This window comes from Natator depressus, chromosome 10, assembly GCF_965152275.1.
Source record: "Natator depressus isolate rNatDep1 chromosome 10, rNatDep2.hap1, whole genome shotgun sequence".
Classification (NCBI taxonomy): Eukaryota; Metazoa; Chordata; order Testudines; family Cheloniidae; genus Natator; species Natator depressus.
The window spans coordinates 4,304,300-4,324,657 of NC_134243.1; the positions used below are offsets into that span (position 1 = coordinate 4,304,300).

The 20,358-nt window shown below is 49.2% G+C and overlaps 2 protein-coding genes across 5 annotated transcripts; one reads left to right on the top strand and one right to left on the bottom strand.

Annotated features, from left to right (window-relative positions):
• Positions 1-1,192: 1,192 nt before the first annotated feature.
• NDUFB10 (NADH:ubiquinone oxidoreductase subunit B10) lies at positions 1,193-4,814 on the bottom strand. Its single transcript, XM_074965028.1, has 4 exons — positions 4,569-4,814; positions 3,120-3,258; positions 2,336-2,475; positions 1,193-1,448 (listed from the first exon to the last, which is right to left on the bottom strand). Exons 1-4 carry the CDS (start codon positions 4,714-4,716, stop codon positions 1,348-1,350), a joined length of 528 nt encoding a protein of 175 aa, XP_074821129.1. The 5' UTR covers positions 4,717-4,814; the 3' UTR covers positions 1,193-1,347.
• RPL3L (ribosomal protein L3 like) lies at positions 3,845-18,536 on the top strand. 4 transcript variants are annotated; one of them, XM_074965023.1, is made up of 10 exons: positions 3,845-4,142; positions 8,474-8,606; positions 9,465-9,633; positions 10,559-10,694; positions 12,980-13,166; positions 14,450-14,610; positions 15,029-15,130; positions 15,765-15,860; positions 16,504-16,623; positions 18,418-18,536. In XM_074965023.1, the coding sequence occupies exons 1-10, from the start codon at positions 4,122-4,124 to the stop codon at positions 18,472-18,474; spliced, it is 1,182 nt and encodes a 393-aa protein (XP_074821124.1). In that variant the 5' UTR covers positions 3,845-4,121; the 3' UTR covers positions 18,475-18,536. The 4 variants fall into 4 exon arrangements, with proteins under 4 accessions (XP_074821124.1, XP_074821126.1, XP_074821123.1 ...); XM_074965025.1 differs by having other exon boundaries at positions 8,477-8,606; XM_074965022.1 differs by lacking the exon at positions 8,474-8,606 and adding an exon at positions 8,645-8,837.
• Positions 18,537-20,358: the final 1,822 nt, after the last annotated feature.

The following is a 20,358-nucleotide window of genomic DNA, read 5'->3' on the forward strand; positions in this document are numbered from 1 at the left end:
GAAACCAGAAGATCTTTGAGGTTATGTCTAAAACAATACTGTTGTTGGGAGTTAGCATAAAGATACCCACTACTCACTGATGTGGGCCCAGACTGAAACTTCCTTACTCCTAATGGGGGTCTTCTGCTCTAGAAATGAGATCAGATAAAACTTATTTCTTCTGTGGGATCTGATGGTAGTTTTCATGAAAAGTCAGTCTGACAGACTGATTAATGTAGACCATACATAGGAACTAGTAAAACTACAAAAAACCAACCACCCTTTGAGGTGATAAGTGGCAATGTGTGTACCCTTCTAGACAAAAGTAGCATGTAAGTACTTGAATTATTTGTAGAGACTATCAAGACCACCCTTGGAACTTGGAAGCCAAACTAAGAATTTTCTGCCATTCAAGGATGGGATAATTCTTCAATACAGTAGTAGTGGTTCATAGGGCTAGGTCACTGAAGCTGTCAAAAGCAACTTTATCTGAAGAGACAACTGCAGTAATTACCCTCAGAGACTTGAAATGAAAATACATCCCCAGTCAGTGCTTTCTCAGAGCAAACTGGAAATCTCAAGGTAGAAAGAAATGTACTTTGATACATCAATGGCTGAGTTTTATACAGAGCATTACTACTGAAAGACAAACAATGCATTATCCAGTTAATATGTTCAAGGGGGAAAATAAACTCCCAGGTCATCTGCTTGGGAGAAGTTAAAACCCTCAAAACCAGTTAACATGGCTAAAGGTGCTCAGCTTTCAAGCATCAGGAGTTGTCTTTCTAAAAGAGTCCAAGGGGAAAATAAAGGACAGGTTTATGGACTTAAATGTTTAAAATGACCTCTTAATGTGAAAAACAATTGATCTGTTGACACATTTGTTGATGAAGGGGCCCCCTGAGTTATAATCTTAGCAGTTGAAGCTTTCATGCCAAACCCAGGGAAGCCTTCCTGGTTAGTTTATAAAGATGAACAATTTTGCTTGCAGTCTGCTCCTGGCCAGAGCACTTTTTCCTAGTAATGTGCATAACTGGCTGGGAAGGGAATGCTGCTGTGTTCTGCAGTACAAGGATGAGTCCTGCCAATGTTTTTTCTCATATTTCTTTACAACGATGGCATTGATAGTTCTGCTAATACATTCACCTCTTAGCAAGGCTGACAGCATGATAGGCTCTTGAACCTAGTTATTTGGCAGAGATATTCTCTGCAAACGCTTTATTGTACAGTTGAGTCATACAAGCCTCAGCATCCAGGTACATTAGAAGATTCACATAATATAATGAGTAACGCAGCTACCACTCAAGACCTGTCACAATACAGTATTCAAACCTTAAACTTCAAATACTACGCATTGAAGATTTGAGCTTAATCTTTTGCTTCTACTTGTGCTTTTCTTTCTGCAATCATTCTATGTTTCTGCTTCATTAAACATTTTCTAGCAGTTCCAGGGGCACCAAGATCAGCATCTAAAACAAGATTAGAAGAAATGCTGTGAAGTGTTCAGTCAGGTTCTTTAGCTTGATGCCCCACTGAAGACTTTAACAAGGTTTTAAATACCATCCATCCCACTTCATTACAGTTCCATCCTCTGAACCAAGGGTCGGCAAACTTTTTGGCCTGAGGGCGACATCTGGGTGGGGAGACTGCATGCAGGGCTATGAATGTAGGGCTGGGGTGCGGTGTGCAGGAAGGGGCTCAGGCAGAGGAGGGGTGTAAGGTGTACAAGGGGGCTCAGGGAAGGAGGTTGGGGTGCAGGGAGGAGGGGTTCAGGATCTGGCCCCACTTACCTGGAGCAGCTCCAGGGTGGCATGGTGTGCGCCAGGGCAGGCTGCCTGCCTGCTCTGTCCCTGGCCCTGCACTGCTCTGGGAAGCAGCCAGCACCACGTCCCTGCAACCCTGAGGGAAGGGGGGAAGAGGGCTCCACGCACTGCTCTTGCCTGTAGGTACTGGCCAGAAACAGGGAACAGCGGCCAATGGGAGCTTCGGGGGAGGTACCCACAGGCAAGAGCAGCATGAGGAGCCCTCTGCCCCCCGTCAGGGGATGCAGAGATGTGCTGGCCGCTTCCCAGAGCGGCACAGGGCCCATGGTGCCACGGGGTGGCAATCCTGCAGGCCACCATAGTTTGCCCACCCCTGCTCTGAATAAAGCATAGCCACAGTTCCTTTCTGAGCACTTATCAAAGAGGGTTGCTCTAGGGCCCCTCTTTCACGAGCTGAGGGCACCAGTCTCCAAATCTTTAGGTTAGGTTTAGGATAGTAGACATCCTCTCCTGCTCTCTCTCCCCCCCCAGTCATGCCGCAGTCAAGCCTGAACATTTTCAAATAAATTGAGGCCTTAAATGGCCTTACTCACATCTATCTTGATAGGCTTTAGCAACCTGAGCAAACTGCTCCATCTCCTTTGCACAGTTCTGAACGAAGCTATGTCCTTCCCTCTGCTGGCAAGCTCCCACCCTTTCCTGAAGTATCTTCACAATTTCCTGATCAACTTTCCTGTGTGAGAGAGAGATCAGTGTGATGGCGGCAGTGGCAATAACTTCCTGCAGCTGGAGAATACTGTAATAAGTTACGTTCTGGATAAAACAAGAGGCCATTTTATTAGCTGCTTTAATAGGGGATACAATTTTTTTGAAGCAGAACTAAGCAAAATCAAGCCCCAGGAGCCTGGCAGCAATGCCATATGTAGTGGTATCAGAGAAGGAGAATCAGTAGTGATCTTTGGGTTCTATTCTCAGAGCCCAGCTCAGGCATGCTGCAGCAAAGATATTTGTAATTCTGTCAGGGATGGATGAAAACCAGCAGCTGACCAATATTTGAAATAAGCTTTTAAGGAAGCTTATTGGCTTTGCTAGCCACAGAGAAGCTTCCTAAAGTGGAGCAGGAGCTGGGGGAAACCTCTGTGGAATATCCACTATGACAAGCTATGACTGAATCAGGCACAGGCTTCTAAACTTCCATGGGGGGGGGGGGCGAATGCACCGTGATTTTTGCAGCTTCAAACCACATGAAAGCTGCATACCAATCCCAGGCAATCTACTGCCAGGAAAAAAATCTTGTGCTCGAAGAGACCCGTCAGTAGGTTTCGTCAATGGAATAAGGCTCCAAAGCCACGGCAGCTATGCAGTAGATATACATACATGTCCCTCCGCCACTGCGCCTCAGCTTCAAAGAAGCATATGTAGTCATCCTCCAAGCACTCTGTTAGATCTGGCACCCGGGGGTAATTCCGATGATAGTAATAAAATTTTTTCTTCGCGTGTTGGCGCTCAATCCATTCTGCAAGAGTCAACCACCACATTCATGCACCTTCAAGGTACTAATCAAATATTTCCTTCAAACCGTGCTAAACAAGAGATGGACAGAACCAACTAAAACAACTACTGGACACGGTACAGTTCTTGTTTAGGATGGAAATCATACAGGACACAACAAAAATTGTCTCCATAACCTAACATGTATTGGGTGACTTGGAAAATAAAAATGAAAGGAATTTTGCAATATGTATTCTGTTCTGCAACAAAATCTCGAGTTACCTTCTATACAGCCTATGTACCACTGTCTAGGCAGGAATGATTGTAATATCAGGTGCATGTCCATCTGCCATCACTTTCCAGAACTAACTCTGCTGAGAGACTGCTAAGCTGGAACACTATGGAAATACAGTAAATGCTTAACTACGATGTCTTAAGTGTCACAAAATCAGGCAGGTCACTTGCCCTCTGGGTTATCAGCCTGATATTTTCTACCACGGAGTTCAAAACAAACCAGGGAAGGGAAACCAGCGTTCCTCACTTTATCAGAAGTGATGAATGACTCCATCAAAAAGCAATAAGGGATCAGTGCATAACCCGGAAGGGAGTGTGGTGGGGGGGACGACTCCAGAGAGCACATGGCACTGAAAGCAACCTGGCACTGGGCAGTACCGCCAGACGGGAGTGGGACACATCCCCAGAGTGCCACGCCCTGTCTGGGGCAGATCATAAGAGCGGCCACACTGGGTCAGACCAAAGGTCCATCTAGCCCAGTCTCCTGTCTTCCGACAGCGGCCAGTGCCGGGTGCCCCAGAGGGAACAAACCGAACAGGGAATCATGAAGCGATCGCACGTGGCTGGGATGGAGCTCGGAGGGGACGGTCTCCCATGACCCTCTGGCAGCAACAGGTCAGCTGGGGATGTCCATAAATAGGGTGACCAGATGCCCCGGTTTTTTGGGGACTTTTTCTTATATAGGCGCCTGTTACCCCCATTCTCTGTCCCGCCTTTTCAGCTGCTGTCTGGTCACCCTATCCATGAAGCCCAGCAGCTGTCAGGCAGGGAGAGGTGCCCGGGGCTCCCCTACTAGCGGCTGGGACCCAGCACGGGGTCGGGGTGAACCCTGACCCGAGCGTGCAGCCCGAAGCCCTGCCCCGCAGCAGGTTCGTGCCGTGCCCCGGGGCTAGGCCTAGCTCCACGGGGATGGGCCGGGAGAGGCGGGCGCCGTCCGGGCACGGGTAGGGGCGGGGAAGGGCCCCCCCTGCACCGACCCCCGCTTGGCTGCGGGGGGGCCCGATCCACCCGGCGGAGTGGGGCAGGGGCCCGGCCCGCTACCTCGGAAGAAGGTGACCGGCGCGTCGACGCTGTAGTAGAAGAGGGTCTGGATGATGGTGACCGGGTTAGGCAGCGACGTCCGCTTCTCGGGGACGGGGGTGCGGCTCGGCGGCCCCTTGTACACCTCCGGGTCCCAGTCATCCGGCATCGCGACACAGCAGCGGCCCGGAATCTCCTTCACCGCCGGCCCGGACAAGATGGCGACCCCCCTACACAAGCTGGAAGGGGGGGCAAAGGTCAAAGGTGACGGAGACGCCTGCGTAACCAGGGTAGCGTCCTGCCGCGTGGCGCTTCGGGAGAGAGAGTCTCGTTTCCGGGGCAGAAAACGGGGGGCGCCCAATGCGCATGCGCAGCTCCACACATTCCCCCCGATGCCCCTTGGGATATGTAGTTCCTCCGGTCGTTGTCTCGGGGAGGGGTACGGCGGAGAATGCCGCCGGCGGGAGCCTCTGCCAGGGCAGCACGCGCCGGCGGGGAGGGGGGGTCAGGATGTAGCACATGATATGTGATTATATTAGAGCCTGGCAAATGGGGGGGCAACTGACCCCCCACCCCCAGCGATGGTGTTCCCGCCCCATGCACCCCTCGCTCCTTCCTAAGGGCGGGGGGGGCCGGCTCAGTCCCGGGGGGAGCGGGATCCAGGCGGGCCGGAACGGGCCAGAGTGGGTCAGTACCCCTGGGACCCCCTTCCCAGCCTCGAACCGACTGCCCCCGGGGAGCCTCGAACCGCCCCCCCCCCGCCCTTCGCAAAGAGCTGTGCCACCCCGGGGGATCGGCCCCAGGGCTCCTGCCCCCGGCACGAGCCCTCTGGGACCCCTACCGCCGATGAGTCCCCCTGGCACAAACTCCGCAAGCCCTCTGGCTCCCTGCCGGGGGCCGGGAAAAGCTCAGGAACCCCGACTCTGCCTGCTGGGGGTCTTGGGCTCTTGTTTCTGCCTTTGCTTGCGGTGAGCGCCAGGAGTGGGACCCCGGCGTCCTGACTCCCAGTCCGCAGCCCTGACTCGCCTCTTGTGGGAATCCCCCCTGGGCGCTGCTGGGTCCCCTCGAGCAGAGTGCCCTGCCGCGCTCAGAAACACGGGAACGCACAGCCCTGCGTGTTGTGATGCCGCCAGCTTTTGAAAAGGGAAAAATGAAAGGCCCCTGGTTAAGTGGTTCTGGAGCTTTTGGGAGGGGGAAGGATTTGTGCTCTCATTTAAGTCGAGGACAAAATTCCTTTAGATTTCAAAGGGGGCAGGATCAGGCCCTTGAAGACTAACAGTGGGCAATCCCACTTCTCCCTGTAGTGATGCTTTAGCTGGATATTGTGGCAACATTCACTTGTTCTGAGACGTGGGGCTGTTTCTGGAAGGATTAAAACAATCCGGTGATGACGCCCGTCACTTTTTCTCCACAGACGGGGGCTTTATTTTTATTACTAAATGTAGAGATATGAAAAGATCTGGCATCTGTCGAGGTTTAACTGGTTTTTGTGCAAATGCAAACCTCAGCCAAGCTAGTAAAAAAAGAGAAAACAACATAGGCCGGGTGGCATCCTATCAGACAGCCAATTTGCCTCTCTTTTTAAAATCTTCATTTAGTGCAAGTACCAGCACAACATGATACTGTATGGTACAACATGGACCCAGAAGAAAGAAGGGATTGTATTTGCATCTCCCTTCCCCACCCCACTTCTGCTCAAACATGGGATATTTTGGAGACCTCTGTGAGCTGCTGATTGTGGGTCCAGGAAAAATATTTGAAAATCAGAACAGTCTTGATTTTCATAGAGATGGGTGACAATATTAACTCTTACATATCCTGTCAGATCCCATTAGCCTCCGGATAGGCAGACTATGGAAGACCTAAAGTAAAGGATTAAGCAGATCCCAAGTAACTAAAATGAGTAAAAACAAACAAGGGCTATTAAAATATACTTTACTGATAGATTTTAACCTCTTTCTTACTGCACAGCTAGTTACTTGAGCTAAAGCACACCACCAGATGCTGGCCAACGCACCTGTTATGTCCTCTCTGAATAGGTCTAATGAAATATCATCACTTAAAGAAATGTTACTGCCGTTGAATAGACACTGTGTCAGTGTTGCACAGTGAAAGGGCTAAAGAGATATCAGGAAATGCTTCCCCTCATGCGATCTGTTTGACTGTGTGAAAGCCCTCATTGTTTGGGCTGAACAGAGCACAGGAGACAATACAGGAGTGGTGGGTGGGAGGGGAGGGGACCCTGAGATTCTTACTCTGTCCATACCTAGTGAAATGGATGAGTTTGGCCTGAGTATGAATTGAAAGCCCCAGTCCTGTGATGAGCTCTGCGTGGGGTCAGGGATCCACCTGCCTGGAGCTTGTTGCAGGATTGGGGTCTGAGCTCAGGATTTGGCCATTTTATGTAGCAGTATATACACGGAATATGTTGGCTGCCCTTTAGTGATAGTTCTAAATATAGTGCTGCTAAGTACAGGAAATCACGCTACTGAGAGGAGGGGAATCTTCCCTGCCCTGGGGTAACAAAGCAATCATAACATCCCCTTTGGGAATACCAGGCCTAGGCCCCTGCTCTTGGGGAGTTGCCAGCAGGGCAGGCGTGCATGAGAAAAAAAAACTCTGGAGGTAGTTAATTAGGAATGTAGTTATCTAGTGGGGAGTGATGGGGTTGCCTAGGTGTAAATGAGGGCAGAATTTTGTCTTCATATATTGTGCTGTAGGTAGCAATTGTAATTCCCTCCATTCATGTTCGGTTTGTTTCTGTGGTAAATTGAGACACTGGCAATTGACCTTTACCACATCAACTGTTGTTAGAGTCAGACCCTGGCCGATTTGCTGAGTATGAAATGAATATAGCGTTGAATGAAGCCAGCAGCTAAATTTGTGTCTTCAGACTGATAAACATCTTAGGTATTAGACTGTAGAGGTACTTGGTGACTGCCTCGTTGGGCTGCTGACCTGTGCTGAAGACTTCCCATGGTCTGTAACGTTCCATGTTAATGTCTTGTAGCTTGTAGGGTAGAACATTTAATGGGCTTGAGATATTCATTCGGCAGATTAAACCAGCACATTTGAAACTGGCTTGAAATCAACAGTCAGTTCCACTTTGGGTTGGAGAATAAGCTTAGGGGAAAGGGAAACCTGGTACTGGAATTACTGAATAAACAAGAGGGAGTTGTAGTGTAGTGAATGTAAATTTACCCCTTTGCTGCTGGGCTGATTCCCTTAACCTCGACTTTATGCGGCTATTGTAAGAATTTGTCCAACTTCCTCCGAAGGGGTAGTGGTTGCTATGCACAGCTTGAGTTCATGATTGTGACTTTTCTAGTTAATGCTCATAGTTTGCTTTACAAAGTACATATTTGGCCTGTATACGTGCATGTTCTTCTTATGGTTTCCTTTGTCCACCCTCCCCCATGTCTTCCAATTGTTAGTTACCGCCATTGGTTGTTGCTTGTCTGGATGAGAATGTATGGACATCAAGGCAGGGCCTCGCTTTCACTCTGGGTTTGTGCAGCACCGCACACAATGCTGTACAAACCCTGACCGGGCCCTCTATGTGTGGCCATGACACATATTAAGAATAATAATGAACGCCAAAGTGGGGAAAAACTGGAAAACATTGTGCATCTCTTAGCCGAAAGAAGGACAATTATAGTCAGGGTGTTTTATTTAGCAAATCCTCGTCAGCAGTTTTCACGGAGACTTGAATGCTTTGACGCAAAGGCTGGGGACTACATTTATAAACTTCAAGATCTGTCCCTTTAGGGAGATCTTTTCCTCTGTTACTGGAAATGGAGGAAAAAATTATTTGTGAATTTCCTCTCTCAGGTCTGCGAAGACTTTGAGATTATCCATCCGTCGGCGAGATACATAATGGTCTTTGTAATTCATATAATTCTTTTTTATTTCTAAACACCATATAGCAGATGGGCCCTGATGTAACAAGCTGCTGTCCTGAAATCTGTAATGTACATACAGATGATCTAACTGAAGTCCAAGGATTCCCATTGTCTTCAGTCAGCATTGGCTCAGGCCCATACCCTTCTGGGTTTGAAGGTAAAACTGAATCCTTTTTGTTTCTTGCCTTCCCCCAGTCCCATCGCAAGTTTTCAGCTCCCAGGCATGGCCACTTGGGCTTCCTCCCTCATAAGAGAAGCCGGCGTCACCGAGGGAAGGTGAAGACCTGGCCCAAGGATGATCCCAGCAAGCCAGTCCACCTGACAGCCTTTCTGGGCTACAAAGCTGGCATGACGCACATCCTACGAGAAGTTCACAGGCCAGGACTGAGTAAGAGGCTTTGATTGAATCAGCTAGTTCGAGTCCAGGAAAGAATAGAGGGAAAAGTCACTTATAGCCGGCTGGGATGGATAGCTCGTGGGGATTGGAAATGGGTGATGGAGCCCTTCCTCTCTAACCTAGCCTGGATTTGAAATGGCAGTTCACCAATGACCAAAAATAATCTGGCAGCTGTTTAGACGTTCTCAGTGCAATTCCTACCTTATATCAAAGGTCATCAGCACAGCTGGTATTAGTTAGCTCCCTGTTGGCAAAGAAGCCAAGCAGTGAATGGCCCATGGAGGGATAACTTCCCTTATACTCTGCATGGGATCCCAGCGTTTAGGTGGGGAAGTTGTGTTGCTTTCTGGTCAGTAGACAAAGGTAGGTCTCCATTTCTGTGCAACTGGCATCCCCATCTGCTCTCAGCTAATTTGCCTTTATAAAAGGCGGAGGCACCAATTGACAGCTGCCCTTTGCTGGGACACAGTGTAGTTGAAGGTGCATTGAGCACCATGAACTTGGGTATCTAATTAAGAGAATTACTGGCCACCCTTGGCTCCCCTGAAAGAACCTTGTCCTGTGAGACGCTGAGCAGTCAACTCGCATTGAATTCACTGCTACACCCTTTGATTTCAGAGCTTTCCAAGAGGGAAGAGGTGGAAGCAGTCACAATAGTGGAGACCCCGCCTCTGGTAGTGGTTGGGCTTGTGGGATACATAGACACGCCCAGGGGCCTGAGAAATTTCAGGACCATTTTTGCTGAGCACCTCAGCGATGAATGCAGACGCCGCTTCTACAAGAACTGGTAAGACTCTCTCGGCACATGGGTTTCCTGGCAACTGTAACAGCGTCCCCTTTCCCCACCCCCATGTTAGCCACAAAAGGCTCCCCGTAATGTATCCACACTAGAATCCTTCGCCCATCTGCAGCCGCCTCTGGGGTGAAATCCAGCAGCTGTTTAATTGTGCACAGCTGTGTGACACGACCGTTTTGGCTTCTGTGAATAAAAATGTGTGCGCACAAATTTCTGATTAGTGTAATAATAGTACTGAGTTATTAATCTCGGTGATGTGGCAGTGAGTTCCACAGGTTAATGATACATCGCGTAGCTGAGGCCAGATTCTGCTCACCGTTGTAATTGGTTCACCAAAGTAACTCCATTGAAGTCAATAGAGTAATTCCAGGTTTCCGGGGGTGTAAATTAAAGCAAAATCTAGCCTGTGGCCCTTCCGCACCATTGTAGAGCTTGACTCCCCAAATCTTGGAGCGGCAGTGGGGAAAGTGATTGCTTGAGTCTTTGTAATTGAGCAAACTTATGGCTTTAATAGTTGTGTAGACATGCCTTCAAATCTGGCCCCTAAAATGTCCGTGATCCTCACTAGAGAGACTGGTTTGTCTCATTTCTATTTAGCTCTATTTTTGCTGGTGTATTTTGACTTCACTAAGTGAGCAAATCAGTGGGCGTCAACTGGAGTCTCTATAAAAAAAGCTGCCAGAATTACAAGTGCTGTCAGTCCATTAACGTCCTTTCACCATTTCCTACTCTGAGCTCCCTCTAATGGTCTCGTATGTTCACCTCAGCTTGGTGCAATGAGCTGTGGATGCATGATGCTTCCAATAGCATGCCTTAAGCACATAAGTAACCTTGTCACACATGTTGCACTGTGTTTCTGAGATTCTGTGCTTCATTATTCCAGTCTCCAGCATAATTAAAAGGCTCCTGTCCTTAGGCACAAGAGTAAGAAGAAAGCCTTCACCAAGTACTGCAAAAAATGGCAGGACAAGGATGGGAAGAAACAGCTAGAGAAGGATTTTGCGGCCATGAAGAAGTACTGCAAGATCATTCGAGTCATCGTCCACACTCAGGTCAGCACTTCACACAGGGTGTGGGGCTTGACCCCAATAGCCTGTTTGAGTGGGGTGAGGGCTTGGAAGCTGAGAGCAACTAGCAAGTGGGAATCAGGGCACTTCTCATCACTGGAGGGGAATGGAGGGTCTTGTTGGCTGGGAGGGGGATGGGGCCTCTTGTCACTGGTCTGGGGATTGGAGTAGCAGGCAGGTTAGTGGGTGCTGGAGATGTGGTATGTGCATGCTGCAAGAGGTGCATGCTGACTGTTGCAGCCACTTACCAGAGAGCAACCTTGTCCATTTGAAAGTGCAAGGGGGAATCCAAGGGCACAATGGAAGTCTCTACACTTGGATTCTCCCAGGAGCCTGGCACTGACACCCCGACTACTGTGGAAGGCTTGGGCCTGGGGTTTTCCATCTTCTTGCTGCTGCTCAGGACCCTGGAGAAGCCACAGGGCTCGCAGTGGGAAGTGCCAGAGGCACTCGCAAGCTCTTTGGGAGGGAGCAGGCATTGCTCCCAAGCCCCTCAGTGAAAGGTGTAACGCTGGCACCCGGCAAGGGTCAAAGGCCCACTGATGAGTTCATCTCAAATTAGCAACTGGTGTCAGGTGATGGGGTAAAAATAACCTGTGAGCCTGGCTGCAGGGAAGGGCTTGCCAGGTCCCAGAGCGACTGGATACTCAGGGGCTATTTGAATTTGGATCTCAGGGAGCTTTCAACTCCTCAGAGCCCAGGAGGGTCTGGGCTGGCCCGAGGGCACAGAGGCCTCCGTTTGGGCTAGTTCGGGCTTGTCAGCTTGCCACAGCAGTTCTAAAGTTGTGTCTGGCTACGTGACATGGACAGGCCAGGCTGCAGCCATCACTACCAGCTGATTTTGAAAAGTGGGATGTGACACCACGTGAGGTCGCTGGGAGGGGAGGTGATGCCGCAGCGCTGCCTTCTAGCACTGTGTGAGGAGGGGATCGTCTTGGGGAGCCCGGGGCTGGTTGCATGGCCGTTTGTGGGATTGCATCCGTCTGAGCTGCATTGGTGGGGCTGGCAAGTGCTGCTGAGGCTGGGGAGAGGAGAAGGCCGCCCACGGTGCAGAGTAATCAGCTGGAAGTGCAGGCCGATAGCACAAAACGCTGCTGAGCTAGTCCCCAGTCTGCCTCTGAATAGTCCCGTTGGAGCTGGTAGGACTGCCCCTATAAGTAAGGGCTGGAGGGTTTGGCCCTGTGGTTGTATCCATGCTGCTGCACAGCTGGTGAGCTTCAGCGACACACACAGTTCCCACAGATAGGCTCCCGTTAAAATCCATCCAGCCCCTGGGCTCAGAGGATTCTCTGCAGCACTCCACAGTGAATGCTAGTTAGCAGAGCCCAGTTTCCATTTGTCTGTGTCTGGCTGCCCCAGGAAGGGTGGGCTTCGCTCTGTTCCTAGCCACACCGCGTGCTTAGTGAGTGTGTATGCTTAGTGTATATGTGTGTGTGTATACATATATAGATGTGTGCACACATAGGGGATATATGCTTAGTGAAAGTGTGTGTGTGTGTGCTTAGTGAGTGTGTGTGCATGTGTGTATACACACACATGCTGTGTGCACACATGGGGGATGCTTAGAGTATGTGTGTATACATATATGCTGTGTGCGCATGCCTATATAAATGTGTGCACACATATGGGGATGTATGCTTAGTGAAAGTGTGTGTGTGCTTAGTAAGTGTGTGCGCATGCGTGTGCTCAGTGAGCGTGCGCACTGGATGTGCCTCACTCACACAACAGACACTTCATGGCTTGATGGGTTATTTTTCCCCATCAGGGTTAGTTTGTGGGGGACCCTCTAGGATTCTCCCTCTCTCGGTTCCATCCTCTCTCTCTCAGGCTGACTTGTCCCCAAGCTGCAGGGCTGGAGGCAGCTCCCTCGGAGTCCTGTTCATGCTGCTGGCTGGATGGGGTGGTAGGAGAGTAAAGCCACCTGCTTGCCTCTCTCTTTTCCAGGGTGAATGGACCCCCCAGCGGTGAGTGCTCTTCTCCCCCTCCCCAGCCAGGAGTCTGCAGCTCTGCTGAGATATAATAAAAGCATAAGAGACCCTGAAATGCCACATCTAGGGCTTCACTGCTGGGGAGACAGCACAGTGAGTGGGTGCTTTATGTACACCTGGGTAGACAGATTAGCTAGACTCAGGCAGACTGAACTGCAAACAGCCCGCTTGGGTCCAAGCTGGCCCTGTCTCCTCCCTGCAGCACTCAGGGCTATTGCCCCTGGGAACACGTTCACACCCACAGGCCTGGTGTCATTTCTTGGCCTTTGCTGCCCAATGCAGATGAAGCTGCTCCCGCTGCGTCAGAAGAAGGCCCACGTGATGGAGATTCAGCTGAACGGTGGGACGGTGGCTGACAAGGTGGACTGGGCTCACGAGAAGCTGGAGAAGCAGGTCTCTGTGCACACAGTCTTCAGCCAGAACGAAATGATCGACGTCATCGGGGTGACCAAGGGGCGCGGGATGAAAGGTACAGGGGGAGGGAGGGTCCTTTGCCATGGGGCTTGGCATGGATCCTCTGAGGAGGATGGGCAGAGGGGTGCTTACACATTGCGTGGGTATTGTGCTGTGAGGCCTCCTTGATGCTCCTGGGGGAGGCCATTTTCTAGTGGAGTAAGCACAGGACGGGGAGTCGGGAGACCTAAATTATAATCCCAGTGCTCACATCAACTCACTCTGTGGCCCTGAGCCAGTTGCATGCCCTCTCTGCACCTCAGTTCCTCCATCTGTAAAATGGAGATAGTGACACTGACAGCTATGTCAAGTGCTTCAAGATCTGTGGATGAAAAAGCCATACGAGTGCTGAGGACTTAATATTATTATTAATAGTCATTATTTACTAATCTGTGATTGTCAAGGCATGGCTTCTTGACCTCATCTAATTAATAGTAATTCACAATTAAACACAGTGAAGAATCTATGCATCATTGTGAATAATTAACATTGATGCATAAAGCTTCACCTTGTGTGACATCCACAGGAGAACAGACTCCACTTTATTTTGACTGCACATTTCTTTAAAACATTGTTTTTAGTGTTGGTGAAATGCCTAGTCCCAGAGCGGGTACAACAGAGGCAGTGGTAGTGCGAGCATCCCACAGACAGTACACGGCAACCCTCCATGTCCTGGGGGTCCTCTTCTGGAGGACAAGATGGGGGTTCATTTCTCATTCCCTTATTTCATCATCCGAGATGATCGACGGGGGGGGGGGGTGGACAATTAGTGCCAGTAGAGGTGGTCGTCCTCGAGATGTAGGCTGAGCAGCAGCCAGACTGAGAGGCCCCCCACCTCAGTTCACGAGGGACACCAAAGAGTCGCTGGATTTGTTCCCATACGTCTGTTCTCTTTTTAGCAGATTTGGTTCCGTTTACCAGGTTCAAAATGCCCTGTCATTAGTTATGGGCTTAGTTCTCATGGGAGCCCTAAAGGCACTTGGCCTGCCGAAATCTGAAGTAAACAAAATAAGGACAAAAGGTCATTTCAGTGCTGACAAAACCAGAGTGTGTGTGTGCGCACGCGTGTGGGGATACACCGTAGTCCAGTCAGTTCAATGCGAAGTGAGTACAGTTCTGTCCATGGGCCCCCGATTCTGAAAATGGCTGTTTGCTTCAATCTGACCCACCGTCTTCTCATAACTTGAGATGCAACATAAGACAAACCCCCCAGACACTCGCTCTGATTTCTGGCTCTGAAGCACCACCACCTTTCCCCCTTGGCTCCTCTGATAGTATCATCCCGTCCTGCTTTCCTAGGGGTAACCAGCCGCTGGCATGCCAAGAAGCTCCCAAGGAAAACTCACAAAGGCTTACGCAAAGTGGCCTGCATTGGAGCCTGGCATCCAGCCCGGGTGGGCTACTCCATTGCCCGGGCTGGCCAGAAGGGCTACCACCATCGCACGGAGCTCAACAAGAAGGTATGACACCGATGTGACACCTCCCTTGGGCCTAGTGCAGTTTCTCCTCCTTTCGAGCCCCCTTCCCTCTTCTCTCCTGTACTGAGCCATCTCTCTGTCATGCATGTAATTTCAGGGCAGGAGGGAATTTAAGGCTTCGTTTGGTGATGTTATTATTGTTGATTATTTTTATTACCATAGCGCCTAGGACCCTGAGTCACTGACCATGACCCCATTGTGCTAGGCGCTGTCCAGACACAGTGGTCCATGCCCATGGGCAGGGACGTACTCTATCCATTGCCTGCTGACAACATCTGAGATGAGCTTGTGTGTTTTATCCCAACCTGGCATCTCTGTTTTTTGTGCTCGGTTGGTGATGCTTTGTTTGTAACTGTGTCCTAAAGCCATTAACTCCATTTCAACCTGGGCTCTCACCCAGATTTACCGTATTGGCCGTGGAGTCCACGTACAAGATGGCAAAATAGTGAAGAACAGCGCCGCGACGAACTACGATGTCACCGAGAAGACGATCACGCCGCTGGTAAAAGGGCTAAAGAAATAGGAAGTGTTGGGGCTGGAGCTGGGACTCCTGCATTCCCGACTCTGCCACTGACCAGAGACATGGCCTGGGGCAAGTCACTTAAGATTTCTGTTGGGGAAAAGCTGGTTGGGAAATATTTTTTCTGGCCACACAAATTTTGATTTTAATTCCTTGTTTTGTTTTTAGTAACCAAAAGTTGCAACATTTTTGCTTTTCCACATCCAAAAAACAACAACAAACAGTTGTTTTCAGCTGGCATTTTTTGCCTTACAGGCTTTTGGTTTGTCAGCAGAAACCCAGAAAAATCTCATCCAAGTTGGAAATGTCGGTTTGGACAAAAAGTCTATTTCCCATTTAAAAAAAATGGTTTTGAACAAAAGATTGCAGCCCCAGCTCTATCCTCTGTGACAGCTTGCCCCCGTGTAAAATGGGGGTAATAGTATTTGTAGACCTCACGGGCGGGCTGCACTGCGTATGATAAGCGCAAAGCATGTTAATGGTTAGTTAATAAGAAGGATGATTAATAATTAAATAATAAATACCCTGCTTTGCTATAACAGATGTCACTTCCTGATGCAGATCTGTTAGCCACACATCTCACCGCTGCAATCTTGTCCTCTGTCTTTTCCTGCAGGGTGGATTTCCTCACTACGGTGCAGTCAACAATGATTTCATCATGCTGAAGGGCTGCGTCATGGGCACTAAGAAACGGGTGCTCACTCTCAGAAAGGTAACCCCCCCCCCCTCGAAAGTAAGTGCCGAGGCTGCGCGTAAGGAAGGACCTGATTTTGTGAGTCATGTAGTGGTTTTCCAGGGGGCCATTTTCCAGAGAGGTGTGTTGCCAGGCCATTCTCACTGATATGGTGTTTCCAGTTTCAGATCAGCCAGTCTCGTCTCCCTTAAGAACTGTTTTGCCATTTGTTGGAAGCGGTCCTTGAATAATCTGACACACTCTGCTACTTCCTTTCAGTTCCAAGTGGGAACTGAGAGGCAAGGGCACTTAAAGTCATGCTACTCTGGGTACTTGTGGCACCTTAGAGACTAACCAATTTATTTGAGCATAAGCTTTCGTGAGCTACAGCTCACTTCATCGGGTGCATCCGATGAAGTGAGCTGTAGCTCATGAAAGCTTATGCTCAAATAAATTGGTTAGTCTCTAAGGTGCCACAAGTCCTCCTTTTCTTTTCGTGAATACAGACTAACACGGCTGCTACTCTGAAAGCTACTTGGGGTGTGTCTCAGAGGAAACCACTGTTGCTGGAGTGATTGGCTAATGGACATGCATGAAATGTCTTAACTCCACTCACATCAAAGCATGCTTTCATATTTCTGGTTAAACATAAGCCTAATGTGTTGTGACTTTTGCTCTCCAGTCCCTTCTAGTGCACAGCAGCCGTCGGGCTCTGGAACCCATCGAACTGAAGTTCATTGATACCACTTCCAAGTTTGGCCACGGCTGCTTCCAGACTTCTCAAGAGAAGAGAGCTTTCATGGTGAGTTAATTCTCTGCTGGCTTTGCAATCAGAGGGCCAGGTTCTCAGCTGGTGTGAATTAACCTTGCTCAATCGATTTCAAAGGCGCTACACCGATTAACACCAGCTGAGGACCTGACCCAGAAAATAAAGACCACCAAATCAATGAACAGGACTGTCTTGCATAAAGGGCAGTTCAGCTGCCAGAAACAATGCTAAAGAGGGAACATGACGGTTGAGAGAGTCATACAAGCTAGCCAAAGCCAGCAAATAATGTACCATATGGTCAACCAGTTTGCACTCACAGTGCATTCAACAAGCCGTTAAGTTGGTAGCATCTTGTTGGACATATGGTGTCTTTCACTCCTAATTGTACATTTCTTTGATTTGATTGGACTGCCTTAAACTTTTAATGTTTTTAAAGGAAAAAGGTCAGGTTGGATTTGGCCTCATATTTGGGATTTTTTGTAAATAAGCTTTTCAATACCCAAATCATATACATTTTAAAAATCTCAGCGGAAACGGGTTTATAAACCAAAAACCAGACCGACATTCCTTTATAGTGTTTGCAGCCTACCCCGCCACCGCCTTGTGCTGTGGGATAAATCTGAAAGTGAAATTGACTAGATACTAAGTGGACCAGATCCTCAGCCAGCGTGCATTAGCATGGCTCCATGACTTCAATAGTGCGATGCTGATTTACACCAGGTTTGGATCTGGCCGATTGACTATTAGACTAGTCAGTTTCACATATGTTTAACTTCTCTCCAGGTAAGGAGGACTGGCTATAAAACCCCTTCACACCACTCGCGGGATGGCTGGAGGTTAATGCACAGGGCTGCAGCTTCGACACTGACCATTCCTGGAGATTCTCCTTTTGCTCATGTGCTAGGGGGCTGAGCTTATGGAGCAGGAAGATACGAGTTCTGTCCCTGCTGTCACCTCTGAGTGGCCAGGGTGGCAGCATGGTGACATTGATTAAGTCCTAAGTGGCCACAGAAATACTGCTCTATTAAACCCATTATCTTGAAGCAGCTGAACTTCACCTGTCGAGGGCTGAGCACCCAGAACCTTCCCCACATTTTAATTTAATTCAGTAACATTTAGCTGGGCAGAAGCAAAACAATAGCCCCACAAAGCACGGACCACCATTTTCTCCCTCTCTTGTAAACTAGAAGAGCTGGGACCCCGTCCTCAGCAGGTGTAAATCTGTGTAGCTCCATTGACTCAGCTGAGAATCTATCCCCTTGATGGTAACCCAACCCAGAAACCCCTACTCCAAAATTCTGCTCAGAAGGAGTTGTCATATGCAATCTCCTGAAACAGGATTGTATAGGAAATTCTCCTGACACAACCTCATCTGTCTGGTCACAGTCATGATGCTATAATGTAATCAATATGATTACTTTACCACTCAATCTTCCCAATCACCCCAGGCCAGCTTGCTGGGCTCAGTAGCAAACCAGTCATTGAAGTTTTCCATGCCGCCCAGCTAAGCAAACTGCCAGTCCAGGGACAGGCAATTCATTACCCCCATTCCTCCAGGGTTAGGAGGGTTTCTAGAGAGCACAGCTAGACAGCTGCTGCCGTTCAGGAGGAGAGCTGAGAGTTCGCAGCCAGGGAATAGAAATGAACAACTAGTGTTGCTAGCCTTGTGCAGTGAAAAGTGGTCACATCTGAATAGAAATTCCACAGCATCCAGCTCACCTACTGCCTTTCTAGGTAACACTTGGGGAAGGCTTGTAATGTGGATCTTGAACTCATCAGCTAGTGGTGATGGGATCTCTTCTTCTCACCTGTTCATTTGTGTTTTAGGGCCCCCAGAAGAAACAGCTGGTGAAGGAGAAGCCAGAAACCCAGGAAGAATTGTAGGGGATTGAATTACACATGGCCACTGTAACCTGGCACCTCCAATAAAGGGACTTCAAACCAGGCCTAAGCTGTTCTGTCTTCTTCTGGCGCCATTATTAATAAGCTTAAACTAGTCCCTGTTTTTAGTGTCTGGTGTAAGAGGAGTTTGGTATCAGTCAATCCCAGAGTCTTCTCCCCATGTATTGAGATCCACAGGGCTGCTGAGAAGACAGTCATGGGGGAAACTGGTCCAGTGAGACTCCGATCCCTGGAGATGCCTTTTCTTAGCTGAGCTGTATAGGGGTCTGTTGGGGACTCAGGGACATCCCCTAGATCCTGCCCTCTAATTCTTTCGTGCTGTCTAGGGAATGGCCATTGGCACTCTGAGATACAAGGCATCAGTTGTGCACTACCCTGGCTGGCAGTGCAAGAAGCCGTTTTCTCCTGGCTGTTCCCAGAAATGAGGTGACCGCGCAGCTCCACGCAGGGCTGTTTACAGTGGGCATAATAAGCCTGTTCTGGGATTCATTAGCTAACTGCCCCTTTTTAAAGTCAATCGAAGTTTTGCTATCGACTTCCATGGAGGGAGGCTTGGGCCCAAAGCCTGCCCTCAGGTCACCAAGTTCTTCCATCCTTCCTGCTATGCTGGGCACAGCCAGGAGTGGGAGGAATCCTCCTGGAAGCTGCAGAAGAAGCATGTCAGAGTCACTCCTGCTCTACCGGGAGCACCAGCTGGGGGATTTTATCTGCAACTGACATGCTGCCTTTGCTTTTTCACTCCCAGGTGAGACCCCAGCTGACCAGGCTTCCCCTTCCTCCTCAGTGCCTGTTGGCTGGCATCTGTTTCAGGAGAGGAAAAGAAGAGCTGGCACAGATGAATCCTGTAAGGCCTGGAAAAGCCGGGCATATCAGCAAGGCTGGTTCTGCCCTGCCTCGTTTGGGCAGGATGATTGCATCTTTCATAGATTCCAAGGGCAGAAGGATGGAAGGGTCAGACAAGGTATTGGAGCGGATTTTTACTGTGACTGATTCACTAGTATCAGTCACAGTCTGCTTCTGGCTACACTGATCTGTGAATCCAGAGTGACTCCACTGACCTCACTGGAGCTACTCCAGATTTACACTGCTGTATCCAAGAGCAGAACTTGGCTCAGCATGAGCCTATGCATCATGGCTTTGTGTATGTATGTGACCAAGGACAAAATGCAGACTGGGTGGAAGCGAGTACACTTCCTATAACTTCAGTGGAATGCATATTCACGCATTCCAAGGCCTGAAGGGACCATTGTGACCATCTAGTCTGACCTCCTGGGTAACCCAGGCCAGAGAACTGCCCCACAATCATTCCTAGAGCAGATCTTTTAGAAGAACATCTAATCTTGATTGAAAAATTGCCAGTGATGGAGACTCCCCCACGACCGTTGGTAAGGTATTCAATGATTTAATTACCCTCACCGGTAAAACATTACACCTTATTTCCAGTCTGGATTTGTCTTGCTTCAACTTCCAGAAAAAAGGGTCCAAAAAGGAGCGGATACTTTTTTCTGGAAGTTGAAACTAGGTGAATTCCTTGAAGAACCTGCTTTTCCTGGACAGCAGCAGTAGAGAGTAAGAAGTTCCCCAGGAAGCCTCGTCCCCACCTCCAGACACACTTGCCCAGTGCTACTCGGTGCTGGTTAGGCCTCAGCTGGAGGACTGTCCAGTTTGGGTCACCAAGGTATAGAAAGGAGGTGGAGAAACTGGAAAGGAGCCAGAGGCGAGCGACCAAGATGATCAAAGGGGTGGAATGCAGCCACATGAGCAAAGGCTGAAGGAAGAGGGTGTGTTTAGTTTAAAAAGAGGAGATTAAGGGGAGATATGAGAGCGGTCTTCAGATACTTGAAAGGCTGCCATAAAAAGGATGGA

Coding starts and splice junctions, on each gene's coding strand:
- NDUFB10 (XM_074965028.1), bottom strand. CDS start 4,716: ATGCCGGATGACTGGGACCCGGAGGTGTACAAGGGGCCGCCGAGCCGC. Junction 2,476..3,119: donor GCGCAGTGGCGGAGGGACAT/GTATGTATATCT, acceptor TCTCTCACACAG/GAAAGTTGATCAGGAAATTG. Junction 1,449..2,335: donor TAAAGCCTATCAAGATAGAT/GTGAGTAAGGCC, acceptor ATCTTGTTTTAG/ATGCTGATCTTGGTGCCCCT.
- RPL3L (XM_074965022.1), top strand. CDS start 4,122: ATGACCCTCTGGCAGCAACAG. Junction 14,611..15,028: donor GCACGGAGCTCAACAAGAAG/GTATGACACCGA, acceptor GCTCTCACCCAG/ATTTACCGTATTGGCCGTGG. Junction 15,861..16,503: donor GGGTGCTCACTCTCAGAAAG/GTAACCCCCCCC, acceptor TTTGCTCTCCAG/TCCCTTCTAGTGCACAGCAG.